The 14616-nt window shown below is 37.2% G+C and overlaps 1 protein-coding gene across 1 annotated transcript in view; it reads right to left on the bottom strand.

Moving 5' to 3' along the window:
* KHDRBS3 (KH RNA binding domain containing, signal transduction associated 3) overlaps window positions 1-14616 on the bottom strand; it is a 97120-nt gene that overhangs the window by 69009 nt on the left and 13495 nt on the right. The window contains exon 2 of the mRNA XM_082479299.1: window positions 3876-3994. Within this exon, the coding sequence (XP_082335425.1) occupies window positions 3876-3994 (119 nt within the window). The remainder of the gene's footprint in view (window positions 1-3875; window positions 3995-14616) is intronic.

Below are 14616 nucleotides of genomic sequence, written 5' to 3'. Positions count from 1 at the left end.
GCAAGCAGGCATTACAATGCCCGGCTGATCAGATCAGAGCTAGGACTGCCTGACCCGTGTTGAGGCCGTTATGATTTATTCAAGCAGTCAGAGTTAGAAAGAAGTTTTAAAGAGGGAAAGGGCAATGGAATACTTAAAGGAAACTTAGTTAACCCTGTGCCGGGTCTAGTAAGCAGTCTGAATGGGGGTAGTGCACTGGTGGACTGTTTTGGTTCACAGACCTCACTTATCACAAAAAAGTGATTGATATTTCATTAATCCTATCTGCATACCTAAGCAGCAGTCATCTTTGCTTGCTGGAGTCATCACTGGCAAATATGAACAAAGGAATCATTTCTGCTAGCAAAATCACTTGTATTTGTACTTAGTTTCATTTTCAGGTATTAAACCCTTTTAAGGATTTAATAACCTTAACTTGCTTTTTTGATCCTGTTTAAAAGCAGGATCATTTATTTGGGGAAGCACTATTCTATTCATAAAGCTGAAACAAACTCCATTTTTTCTCACCACTTTCTTGATACCCGAGTTTGCCATATTAAACCCAAACTGGTACCCCAGTGGTAGTTCAGCAGATTTTCCAATTATTGTAGTGACTCAGTCAGCTTCAATCAGCACATTCTCACTAATACCAAAAAAGACTACACCTCCTGAAAGACTGAAGGTATCTTTTTTCCCCAGGATCTTGCACAATAGCTAACAGCATTAGTGTGGACCACAGGCACACAGAAACAGATGCCAGCTTGCCAGAAGAATTACTCTAAATTCAGTATTGACATGCACATGAGATTTTTTTGCAAGCATTTAATGCATATTTAAGTCTTAAGTTTTGTTCTTTTGAATCATTTGTCACCAGTACTGATCAGGAGGAAGAAGCTTGTTCATAAATCAGAACCAAATCATAGATTTTTCTGAGGAACCCTCACTTAGCACCTTCTACAAATGACACATTTGCACTAATACTAACACATCTTGTAGGCAAAACAGTCTAGAAAGTTACATACACACAGAAATAAAAGAACAGTATAGAGGCATAAAGCATTTGTGAAGTATCATTTCAGGTTTTATAAGCCTGAAATATTTTATAACCACATAAAACCTTCTGCTTAAGTTCTGCAGAATCTGAATATACAATGCACGTACTCTAAATACAGCTCAGTGAAACCACGATGACTGGAATGATTTAATTTCTCCCCCAAAAGACTTGACAAAGCACCTCTGATTTCTGAGCCCTCCTCTGAACATGCCTAACAGGAAGAGGATTAGTTTTTAGAGCAAACATTAGGATGCAAAAGACTTTGTTCCCCTGCATACAGGTACTCAAAACTCACATCACTCACTGCAGACCACAGCGTGCCATATTAAGGCTGTTTGCCATGTTGAAGCTATGTCACTTCATAAAATGTATTTAGATTAGATCTCAGAAATAAACCCACAAGACTGGTCCTAGTAAACAAGTGATACTAAACTGCAGTGACTGATTGTGGTTTAGGGTGGGTGTTTTTCAGAGCCATTCAAGAGTACCTGTCAAGTCTGAATTCACACTCACCTTTCAGAACACTCCTATACAGTGACAAGTTACGCCTTTTGACTATACGGCATCTTTAATGAGTAAGCTTAAAAATAAATATCTATCTATATGTAATAAAATGGAAATTTCCAAGAAAAACTGCCCCCCCCCCCCCCCCCCCCCCCCATTGGGGTAAAAAATACTGTTTAGTAGAAAATATTTAGGATTTTCTTTGCTCTGGCAGAAGGGAGACTTGCATGAGCAGACACACCAGTATTCTGCTTTCTGCAGAGAAAATCCTCATGGAGCCATAGGATCTCACATGGCATGTCTATTCTGCACAGCAATTGTACTCTGTGCCCCCTGGATCCTGGTGGTCTAAACACAGACATACAGCATTACACTAAAGATCTATCTGGATATAAATTCAGATTTCTTTCCATAGCATGTATCAGGCTTTATCCCAGCTCAGACAAAGACTGTCTCCATAGACCAGAACTATCTGAGCACTCAGCAGAGCACGCCTTCTCAAAAGATGGCAACAGCTTTCCTTCTAGCTATCCTAAATAAGAATTCCAGTGTTTAGTCCTTTGAAGTTGACACTATGTAAAGAAGCAGAAGCATCTTTCAAAGGCACTGTTTCCCTTTTTAACATCCATTTTGCCTTTCTTTCTCTTGAGCTCAAGTATCTACATCTCAACATCTGTAAGAAAAACATCCCAATTACAAGCACTGACCATGTAAGCTTCCCCTATCTTTTACCTTCCATCTTTATGTTTCTATATGTTTGTATATAGCTCTTCCCAGTCAAAGACAACAAGTCAGAGTTCCAAAGAGGTGCCCACATAAACCATATGCAATCTTGAATTCACTGAAGCAGTATTTCATGAAACTTTGAAGAGCAGTAAAGCAATCCCAGGAAGTTACTCAGCACAGTCTGTGAGGAAGACACTGATAGTGTGGAAAAAAAATATTTAGAAATCTTCCTAAAGAAATGAAGGAAGGAATGAAAGGAATTCCTTTCTTCCATGAGCAGAAACAGAAGCAGTCTTGAAGTTTCTAGTGGGGAAAAAAAGTCATTTCAAACAAGTGAAAAAATGCTAATCTGATTTTTATAACATTAACCTTAAAATTTAAAAGGGACCGAAAGAAAAAAGCTCCACAGTGCATTGAAGACTGAATAAATGCTTAAAGGGTACAGTATAAAACCTGGCAGTAAAGTGTTAAGAACTCATGGTGGTCAAAAATATTGACAAAGCCCCTCCAGAACAGACCGTATAATTTAGTAGTGCAGATTTAACTAATTCAAAACTAATAATGGCTGAAACTTAAAAGGATAAGGAGTTTACACAGTGAGATCTTTTAATGGTGCAATTTGAGCTATACTTCTACCTCCTATAAGAAAGTTTCAAAGCCTGGCATCAGAGTCAACTTGAAAATACTTAATCCTCTTCGCTATTCTGAAAAGGAGGAGCCTGCTATCCTGAAAATGATTCATTTATTATTTATTCCCAACATACTATTTTTTCATGTTATCAGCACCACTTCCCTGTACATTTATTCCAAAGAGAACCATTCCTACCTCAGAACTTCTATAAAACAGACTGCAGAACAGCAATAGTACAGATTAATATTGCTTTAAATGTAACAGTTAAAAAACTATTAAAGATATTAGTGGAATATCTTTTATAAGCACTTCAATTTATCACATGTGAGAAACGCGCTCACTGTATTGAATTTTAGTCTGGGGCAAATTCGGTGGAGCAAAGAATATTTATTACAGCCCTGGGAGTTACACAGGGGATTTCTCCTCCTGTGGCTCATTTTTCCTTTACAAACACTTGTTTTTATTTTGTATTCCTTATACTTATTCATGTTTCTTCTTGGACCATAATTTGCATAATCAATGAGTTTTCAGAATACAACCCACCCTCAATTACATAATTATGAGTTCTTGGAATGCAACCCACCCCACAATTTACATAATCAATAAGTTCTTGGAATGCAACCCGCCCCTGAGCACACCCCCTCCCTTCTAGCAGTGCAGGCATTACGCTTCTTCAGGGGTCTTCCTGGTAGTCGTTGGAGGGAGGCTTGAAGTCTTTATCACCATGTCCTTCTTGTGGCTTCTTCATTCTTTACAGTCCTGTGGTTATCTTAGCTAACTACACCACCCTTTGTTCTGCAAATTTTTGGTAGTTCTAACTGTTGCTTTCGTCTGATATCCTATTTAAAACTATCCCTTTTCCAAAGGCATAGCAAGCACACACATATCTTAGCTGAAGCCATAGCCAGCACACATTCATTTTAGCTGAAGCAAAATTTTTGCCAAATTACTTATTACATCACATATGAAAACTGGGCTTACCTTAGGGAATTGTTTTACTGGAATCAAAACTTTTTGTCCCAACTTCATATTTTTATTGATGACTACATCAATATACTTTTCTTCTTCCTTTCCTTCACCTTTCTGGAATTTTTCAATTTCTGTTAAAGGAAAAAAATCAGTTATTTTCTCAGTTTAATACAACAATCTAAAAGCTGAGAATCTTCAAAGGCAGTATAAATTAAACAATTTGAAATTAATTCTGTATGGCATAATACATGGCATAATGTGTAATTAATACCTATAATTAGTTACATAGGTCAATGGGGTAAACCATGTTTTGCTTTTTCAGGCTTTAATACTCTTGTTTGTATCAGCACCTTGAATTAGCATTGTAAGCATTTTACATGCTAACTTTTAGCTTAATACTTGGATACATTTATGTTTTATATGGCTCAAGCAGGAAATACTATTCTTACCTTTATTCGTTTTTACAGTCAAAAAACTTACAGCATAGTTTAATACTTGACTATTTTATTCCTCTATACTATAAACAAAGCACACAGTTTTAACAGTGGTTGTCTACAGCGCACTTATAAGTGAATGTCAAGTCAATCTTTCAAAATTTCAGGAACATAATCAAGGCACATAGCTCCTACCCAAAAATATGAGGTTAGTGTTATACCAATGACAACAACATTAGGAACAGGATTTAGAAGTTAAACCCCAGGCTGCATGACTCTACTCATTCCAGAGCTAGATTAGAAACTGATTATTGAATTCTCTCCAAATGTTGACTCCCCAGTGCGCTAAGTGAAAAATTGCAGATTTCATTGGATTGGTGGAGACACAAGAAGCACACAAGGAGACTAGAAATGAAGCACTGCCTGAAGCCTTTGTTGGACTGGAGTCCAGCACCCTGTATTGCAGCATTAAACACCTTAGCACAGGACATACCAAAAATCCAAGAACTTCAGCAGTGCAACCGAAGTTATTCTGTGGACATCTAGCATTTGTCCTCCCAAATCTTCAAATATCTTGTTAGTTTTTCACAACAAAACACACCCTTCTACTCTACTTAAACAGTGTAAGTTGACAACATTTATCAAGACCTTGATGTTTCTTTAGTGGGAATGTGATGTTATGTTAACAGAAGACTAACAAAAACCTTTGAATGGAAAGAAACTGATCAAAAAATAGAAGAAAGTATCCTTTAGGTACACTTTGAAAGACAATTTAGTTTGAAATGACTTCCAGTGAAAAACAGGAGTAATAAACCAACGCATTTCTTATTGATTTACCCATTAGCAGCTTGCTTTGATAAATACCAGTCCATTCCCACTTACCACAAAAAAAGATCACAGAACGGTCAGAGTTGGAAGGGACTTCTGGAGATCATCCAGTCCAACCCCCCTGCCAGAGCAGGGTCACCTACAGCAGTTGCACAGGACAGCGTCCAGGCAGGTTTTGAATGTCTCCGGAGTGAGAGGCTCCCCCACCTCTCTGGGCAGCCTGTGCCAGTGCTCTGCCACCCTTAACATGAGGGGAAACTTCTTTACTAAGATGGAACTTCCTATGTTCAAGTTTGTGCCCGTTACCTCTTGTCCTATCACTGAAAAAAGACTGTTCCCACCTACCTGGCATCCTGCCTTTAAGTATTTATAAGGATTGATAAGATCTCCCCCTCAGTCTTTTCTCTAGACTAGAAAGACACAAGATGCTAACATCTTTCCCAATAACTGTAACTCCAGTCTTTCATTCAAGTTCTCACCTCACTAGCACAGAACGGAAAATACAACTGCATTTATTCAAGTTAGTGTTTAGTGACTGAAGAACTAAGAAAGCCAAACCAGCTTCCAACTACCTGAAGGCTTCTTGAAAGAAAAGCCTTCCCCAGCTTTACTTTCCAATCTTCTTGGCAAGTCCCTAGGAAGTTTGATTCATATGGATTCTAGTAATGTAAACATTCTGGAGGAGCTCTACTCTGTAAAGCAACCTTCCTCTGAAGTGTCCTTTATGTTGCAGCATGTTCAGGAAAAAACTCCAAACCCCTCAGCCTACGATCCTACAACTACTGAGGAACATATTTTGACAGCTGAATCATGGTAAAAATGGAATTCACATGTTGTTTGTAGATGCCACCTTATGGACTAGACAATTATGAGCAATTAAACAGATGTAAAGTTACATCAAAATTCATTTCCAGACAAAATTAAGACAGAAGTTTCATAGGGCACAGTGTTCCCACTCAGAAAGCAGGTAACTGGTATATTTTGGAAGTCAAATTTTAAGTACCACATTCAGACATAAAAATGCAGCACTATCACAGCACTCAAATACAAATAAACTTACTTTTAACACCCCTGCTTCCTGATATAACAAGAGCAGTTATGATAAAGCTCTTTGATTTCTCTTGCAAAACAAGACTAGATACTTAAGAGGTTTGTATGTTTGAGTGGAAAACGGAAATACAATACTGATTTTTAATGCTGCTATTGGTATACACTATTAACAGTATAAATACTCAAAGCCCCAAACTGATCAGAACTATGTTCTTTAGCAACATTTTACACCAAGAAACACCAAATATTTCACTTGTAATAAAAATGCATCCATTTTGTTAACTGAAGCAAAGGCAGTTACAACAATTTGACTTCATTTAGTATTGACTTTAAATGTTAGGACAAGAATTTGTTCAGAAAAAAAAAAATCAGAAAAGCACTGTTCAACTCCATTTAAGATTAAAAATTAAATAAATGCACTGTACTGTACTATTTTGGAACAGATCAGTGCACTGAAGATTGCTGGCAGTCAGATTAATACTAGATATATACAAGATCTTTAGAAATTTTCAGTAGCTATAATTACTGCTACAGTGAAGGATCTTTTCCTGAAGTAATCTACATTTACAAAATAAAAGTACCTTTAACAAAGCCCACCATGTTTTTATGAACGGGTAAAGCTAAAAATTTGTTTTCTCCTGTCGAGTAGTACTATTGTACACAACTGCATAGTATGGCATACACTGCAATCCCTCTGCCCACCTAAAAACTAAATTTCATAAAAATTGTATTTCCAGAAGTAGTAGGGAATTTTAAGTTACAACCACAAGTTTGAATGAACAGTGGTTTAAAGGACCTCCTTAGAAATTGCCAGGAAATATTCCACCTACAAGTTTTTTTTCCAGGAACATTCAGATGTCTCAGACTTGTCAAGGTTAAAATATGTTTCAAGAGTTAAGAACTGAGTCCTAACAATATCTCAGTAACATTCCTCAGATGAGCCAGCTGCGCAAGTTCCTTAAAAGCTCACTTATCTATATTTCCTAAATACTTTAGCCTAAATAAGTTATTTGAATTCAGTATTTGAAGGACTTGACTGCAACAACTTGATTAATGCTAGAAACTCATAATTCTATAGCATTTGATTTAGTTAATATCAAAAATTAAAAAGGTCATAGAAAGGACATTCCCTTCTTGCTCTAGTAATCCCTCAACTTGAAACAGCCAAATACTAAAAGAAATCCATTCGTTACTTTCAAGATGTTTTCCCATCCCAAAGAGCTACATACTTTTCACTGACCATTTTAAGAACCATTTCTTTTTTTTTAACTTTCACTGTTTAATCAACTTTCCATTTGCTTGAAGAAGCTACTGAAACCCATAAGAGGCTTCCAATCAGCTCTCAGAAAAATGGATTACGATTTTCCCCGTTTGTTTTAAAGTCAAATGAATTGTTTTTCTCCTAGCAAACAGCCATAGCACCACAAAATAAAAATAAATGTTTCCTATTATGGTCTGAATTTAATCAAACTGACTTAAGACTTTATGCATATTCACTGCTATAAAGACAAGGCCACTGAATTACTAAAAATCTATCTTATATTGAGACCACATTTTGTCTTAGATTTTTCTGGGTTTTCTTGTCATTTCTTTACCCTGAAATCCAAGATAAATATGAAATAAAGTTAAGCATTAGAATTTTATCCAGATCTGCACAGCTTATTCAATATCTCATGCACATACATCAAGCTTTAGATAATTAGGGAAAAATCATGCCAGATCACACAGGAAATCCAATCAGATTTTCAAGGTCAAATGGATAGGAAGATTTGCCTTTTCCTAATCCTTAGATTACATTCTGTACTGCTTAGCTATATGAAGCAAAGACATTTCCTAGATCACAAATAGTAAACAAACATGTGATTAAAGCTTCCCATAATGCTAGAGATTAAAATCCCGTGTTCTCAGACTAAAGATGCAGCTAATGCAACAGTCCAGGAATTTAAGTGGATGAAGTAATAACTGCATGTTTAATCATAGCAGAGAGATCTAAGCAATGATTACTTCTCAGTTAATTCACCAAATAATGTTGCTAGATACATCAGATAATGACAAAGTAGAATTGTTTCACGTTAATCTTTGGGTAGAATTAATCTTCCTGCTGCAAGTCAGGACTCCAGGCCCCTCTGCCAAGCCAATATAAATACCTGTGTTTAATGTAGAACAAAGTGATGCTCTGTATTTGTCTGTAGTAAGTCAATATAATCAATGTAAGATCAAATGTCAAACTCCAAGAGAAATGTTTACTGTGTTTGTCCTTAATACAATGTTCCCAAAACTCAAGATCAGGTAAATTTGTCTGTAAGTCCTTAAGAAACATTCTACTATTTCTCAGATTCAGAAGTCTTATTAGACACCCTATCAAAAGCAAATAATTTCATACTAATTTTTCTACTTGGAAGAATCCAAGGCTCAAATTCTAGGACATTCAAATGATCATGGCTTCAGAAGACAGAATTGCACTGAAGTTTCACTAGAAATGTTTTCTACATTAAATTTGAAAATGAAAATATTGTAGGAACATTGTTTTATAAATACTCCTAAATAACATCTGACTGAAATACACTGAAGTAGTTTTGGAAGTTACTAACACTACACAACAGCAGCTATATATTTTGCTTTATTTGGACATTTCCAATTTTATTAGCTAGTATCTAAGAGAAAGAAACAGCAAAATCTAGACCAAGTCAACCAAACAAGTTTGTTATACAACTACTGAAGCATGCCTCAATAACAGTAGTTCTCAGTAAATTCAAGACTTCATAGTTGACTTGGAAAAAGCCAACCATCTTCAGTTCAGAAAGCTCTTAAGACAAATTGAAGGCTGTGGAAGTATTTTTATACACTTCCCCTATCCTTTTGCTTCTTGAAAAAGAAAAAGAAAACCACAAAAAACCTCTGCTCCTGACCATGGCTGGAAATACAACACCGAGCTAGATGGAAATCTCATCTGACAGTATGATTCCTTAGGGTTTTACATTAGAAGAGGTATCAAAATTACAATACTAGAAACTATAGATGTTGGCTTATTAGTTTGGATTTATATCTCCTTTAAGGAACACACCAAGTTTTCATAAGAGACAAGCTTCCAGAGCAAGAAAGGGACTCCAAGTCAGTTGTACCAGAATTTCAGGACAAAAATAGTTTTTCCTTACTGGAGAAAAAGTATGGACAACATCAGTTCAGTTTCCTCAAACTTTCTACAATCCTTCCAGTTCCGAATATCAGCAAGTACTTTTGAAACAGCCTTTGGGATTAAAACATTGCTTTTATACCACGCGTAAAGTTCTCCCGCATTCTATACTGTTTCCCATTGGAAAATATTCATTGTGGCAAAATCCATACTTATATCTCAGAAGGTGCATTTTAAGCACACCTATTCTGAAAATACCAGCAGTTAGAACTTTTGCAGTGAAGCCAAATCACAGGAAATCTGCTATGCTGGATGCTGATTTAATGCTCAGTCCTTCCATGACTTGTTCTGCTAAATCTGAAGTGCAGTATCATAGGATGACCCCAAAAAGAGTTCCAATTTTGATGATGCTGACAGCTTAATCTCATTGTCATAACAAGATGGTGTCAACTGTGCTTCAGATTATACATCTTACACTGGCCTCCTTTATTTCCTCCCCCACTCATAGGGCAATTAGAGGTTATCTGAAACAGCACCTCTCAAATTTCCTGAAGGCAGCCTCTAAGAGACCTACTACTCACTCTCCCAGTCCTCTTATTCAGAATGAAGCTGCACAACCCCTCCAATTTTTTTTTTTTTTTTTTTTTTTTTTTTACACTGAACAGGAGATAAACCTAGACTCCTGCTTTTGAGTATCTTAAAAGATGTGTCATAGCTTAGTTAGCTTTAAAGCAGTTTGTGTGTACATATTCACAAGAGATGCAGATTCCTCAGTTTGAATTTTATGTAGCATCCCAATCACCCAGAAAAAAAAAAAAAACACCACAATTAAGACAGCAGCAACTAAACATTTTTTGATATAAGTAAATGCTTGGACAAACATCCCCTTTTCCACCCATAAGATTTTTTCCAAAGCAAATACCGATTAGTGCATCTTCATGAAAAAGGCAAATTAGAGAACAAAAGTAATCAAGCAAATAAAACAAAAATAGCCTCAAAAAATTAAAATAAGGGAGTTATGTATGTGGAATGGCTATGTCTAGATGGATCCTGAATGGTTCTAAGACAAATCAAAAATACACTAAAATTTTCAATTGTGAATGGAGCTGCTCTGTTACTGCACCCATTCCTCTACAGACTTCAGAAAACCCTGTGTATCCTCCTCAGCCATCATTTTGACACTTTAAAAAAAAAAAAAGAGCCTTTTTAAAAATCACAAATTTAGCTTCCACAGTAGATCTTAATTCTGAACTGGCATAAAAAGTAATATATTAAAGAGTATGACCTGTGCATAAGAAAAACTTGTTTCAACAAATGCACATTACTACAACAGTTGAATTCACAATAACTGTCTTTTATAAGCCACCTTAATTTTGTAGAAGCAACTGACAACGAATCTAATTTGAATTTACAATAAAATGAGTGGTTCATGCTAGAATGATGTCTACAGCATTCAGCATACTCAAATTAATAATAACCCTGCTGAAGGACTTAAACTGTAAAATGGAACTTACAATGCCTGTGAATGCAATTTAAATAGATTGGTTTAAGTACTACTGTCTGCACTGATCTGAAAATACACTTCAGTCACCAATATGACAAATATTTTGAATATGCTTTAGGCAATTCAAAACTAATTGAACACATATTACCTTCACATCAAAAATGACTACACTAAAATCTGTTCAGACTGATTAATATTAGCAATAAAATAGAAAGTACCACAGTAGAAACTGTCAAAAGTAACATTTGAGATATGAACAGATGTTAAGTCTTGCTCAGAAAAAAAACAAGTTGGAAACATAAGCTTCAGTCCCATATACCCACCCTACTCCACTGAAAATTACTGTTTATCTCATTGTGAAGAGAGCTTCTGAACTATAACAAAGTGCTAAAATTTCAAATATGATTTACCTACTGTTGACAACTTTCTGTAAACATAAACATTTGTACATTAGCACAGTCAGGAGTCTACTAACTGCAAAAATACTAACTCATTTGCTCCATAACTTCAAAATAAAAAAATTCCAAAGGCAACTTACACATATGTGAACAACTAATGTCCTACAGTCAAGTACTTCAAAAACTTGGATGCTGCATCCTATCAGGGTGAAAACACTTGATTTCCCTGTTCCTCCCCGCCCCAGGAACACCTAACCTCACTGCCTAAACATTGGCAAAAGCTTTGGCTTCTCTCCTGCTTCGTGCAGGAGACTGGACCTTCAGAGGTGTCTCAAAGCCTCAGGCATCCTACGATTCTTCCTATAAGGAGAAAGTGTCTAAAAAAGGACCCATGTTGTCTTGTGTTTACCCACTGTATCTACTGAGCAATAGCCTATAGATAATACTATTCTCTTTCTGCAAATACCTTTTCGTGCTTCCATATGGCAGCAAAAGTAGTCCCCAAGCCCCAAAGGCAAAGCTCTGGAAGTGCTCTAAACTATTTACATGGCATGGTAGGAACAAATGGAGGAGTTAGTATTAAAGTAGTCCCCTTAAAAAGCAGCATGTGCAAACATGACAAGTGGCAGTATGGATATAAAGCTACTTCAGATGCAGATTTCAAATGTAAATCCATGACTTTTTATTTCAGAAGGAGATCCAACATAAAGACCATCTATACTACTTGGGGCATAGGGCTTAGACAAAATGAAGCTAAGATTTTGTATCAAGAGCCCTTACAAAAAGCTGATCCGTTTCTCATGTATATGTATGAATGCGATCAGGTAGCCCTTATACAAGATTTAGCTTGTAATCTTGGTGAGTCACCAAGAAGGGTCTATATCCTTTCTTCCTCATTATGTACATAGCACTATTCAATAAACTTTGTGATCCCTTTGACAACTTTCACAAGGAAAAGCATAATTCAGATCTCATTTGAAAAATGGATGTGACCTGCAGCTCTTAACATGCATATATCACATTTTAAACTATTGCCAAATTTAACCACCACCCATAGCACATCCAGTTACTGAACTCTAAAGCAGACTTGAGCACTATTAAAGACCAAATTTAAAGCTTTTTAGGGCACTGGCAAAAACAGTGCAGTCAAAATCTGCCAACAGATTCAAACAAACCACATTTATTTATGAAAGATACCTACACTACCAAAACATCTTAGTAGGGTATCTTCCATACCCATATTTTGTATAATTGATAGTTATACAAATAAGCGTACTATGGTTTACCTAGTGTTATACAAGATTTATAAAGTAGTGTTATCTTCCCCTACTTCCCTAAAAATCATTTTCAGCAACTTTCAGCTTTGCCAGTGGCCTCCATCCCAACTGACAGGCATCCAAGGTACAGCCGCACACTCTGGCAACCCTTAATTCAGTAAGGTGTCACATCCTAGTGATTAATCCTAATAAAACACAATTCACACCTATAAATCACAATTTACTTGAAATAATCACTAAACCAAGTATTTCAGGAAACGGTCACAAGTGCAGAGGGAACCGGCTGATGTCATTAACAGGCCAATCTTTTTGAAAGGTCACCATCATCAGGGAGTGTTCTTGATGACTGAAGCAAAGCAAGTATCAGTCCTGCCTTCAAGAGGAAGGATGAGGATCTGGGGAACAACATAACACACCTTCATCCCTTGGAAGGTGATGCAGTAAACAGCCCTGGAAAACCGTTTCCAAGCATATGAAGGACAAGATGATTATGAATAGCCTGCACGGACTTATGACAGGGAAGTCACACCACAGAGCCTTCAACAACATGAGTACCTCTGCATCAACCACCTCACCACCAGAGATGAGACAGAAGCAGCTGGTGTTGTCCATCTCACCTGGAGTAAGGCTTTTGATACTGTCTCCCACACCATCCTCACGTAAACTGAGGAGATACAGGCTAGAGAAATGGACAGCAAGGTGGACTGAAAATGGACCTGCCTGGCCCAGAGGGTTGTGATTAGTGGCAACACAACCAGTCCAGCTCAGGGCCAGACACTAGTGGTGTGCTCCAAGGGTCAATACTGTTTATCATCAATGACCTGCACAATGGGATAGAGTACAGCTTCAGCAAGTTTACAGATAATAGAAAACTGGGAGAAGTGGTCCAAACACCAGAGGGTTGCGATGGCACTCAGAAGTACCTTGACAAGCTGGAGAAATGGGGAGAGAGGAACCTCATTTAATTCCAAGGGAAACAGTCCTGTACCTGTGGAGAAATAACCCCCTGCACCAGAACAGACTGGCAGCCAAACAGCTAGAAAGCAGCTTTGCAGAGAGGGACCTGGGAGTCCAAACAGGCTGAACACTCGCCAGGAATATACAATTGCAAAGGCCACCTTCACCCTGGGCTGCGCGAGAACAGCACAGCCAGCGCTCTGAAGGTGGTGATCCTTCCTCTCTAGTCAGCACCAGTGCAAGTTTTAGCAAGCTACTTGTTTGATTTCTACTGTTTTTCAGAAGAGTTAAAAGGATTTTTAAAGGAAAGACTTTTTCCATCTTCGGTGCTTTTAAAGAATACTACTTCTAGTGAATTCTGTCCCAAAACTTATTTCTCATGAAATACTGTAGCCCAGAAAGCCGTGATTTGTTACCTGAAAGTATGCTAGAATTTCACATTGCATCATAGGATTATATATGCTCATACAGTCCAGAGGGATTCAGACAGGTCCAGTGTACAGCAGTACATTGCTTCCCCTCCCTATCACCCCACCATTACTCTACTCTGCATGGCTGAAAGTATACACATTCTTCCAAAGTTACACGTATCTTCTCACTGCTTCCTAGAACACCATGCGGTCTCAAATACATTTTTCTGTCCACTAAAAACTTGTCATTGCTCATATTTCACACAGAACAGAGATGAGGCTATCACAAGCACCTGTAATGTGCCTAAAGTCTTACACTCAATTCAGTGAAACTCAGAGTTCGCACCAGACACTGTGAGGGCTTAGAAAAACTCATACCCACTGGATCCAACATAACCATTACCAACAAGCATAATCTCACTTTTACTACAGAAATTGAGAAAGACATCTATACATTCCATGACACTACACTGGTCAAGTGAACACTACCACTGCTCTGGAGCCTATAAAGCATTAAACTGTTGAACACAGTTTACACTGGAATAACCTTCACACATCCGTTTATTCAACCTACTGTTCATAGTTTTCTCAGCTTGTTGATTTTAACATGTTTCCCAGTCCTTTGATGTAAATTGCTCTGAGATTCCTGAGACTTCACACCTCCAACTTTGTTTACTAAAGTACAAACTATTGATGTGCAAGTAGGATAGGTGAAAAGGTAAACTTGTACAGAAAGAACATGAAACTACAGGTGAATGGAGA

The sequence above is a fragment of the Vanellus vanellus genome, assembly GCF_965231255.1.
Source record: "Vanellus vanellus genome assembly, chromosome: 2".
Taxonomy (NCBI): Eukaryota; Metazoa; Chordata; class Aves; order Charadriiformes; family Charadriidae; genus Vanellus; species Vanellus vanellus.
Note: the sequence above shows the minus strand (reverse complement) of the source record. Positions and strands in the feature narration are given on the sequence as shown.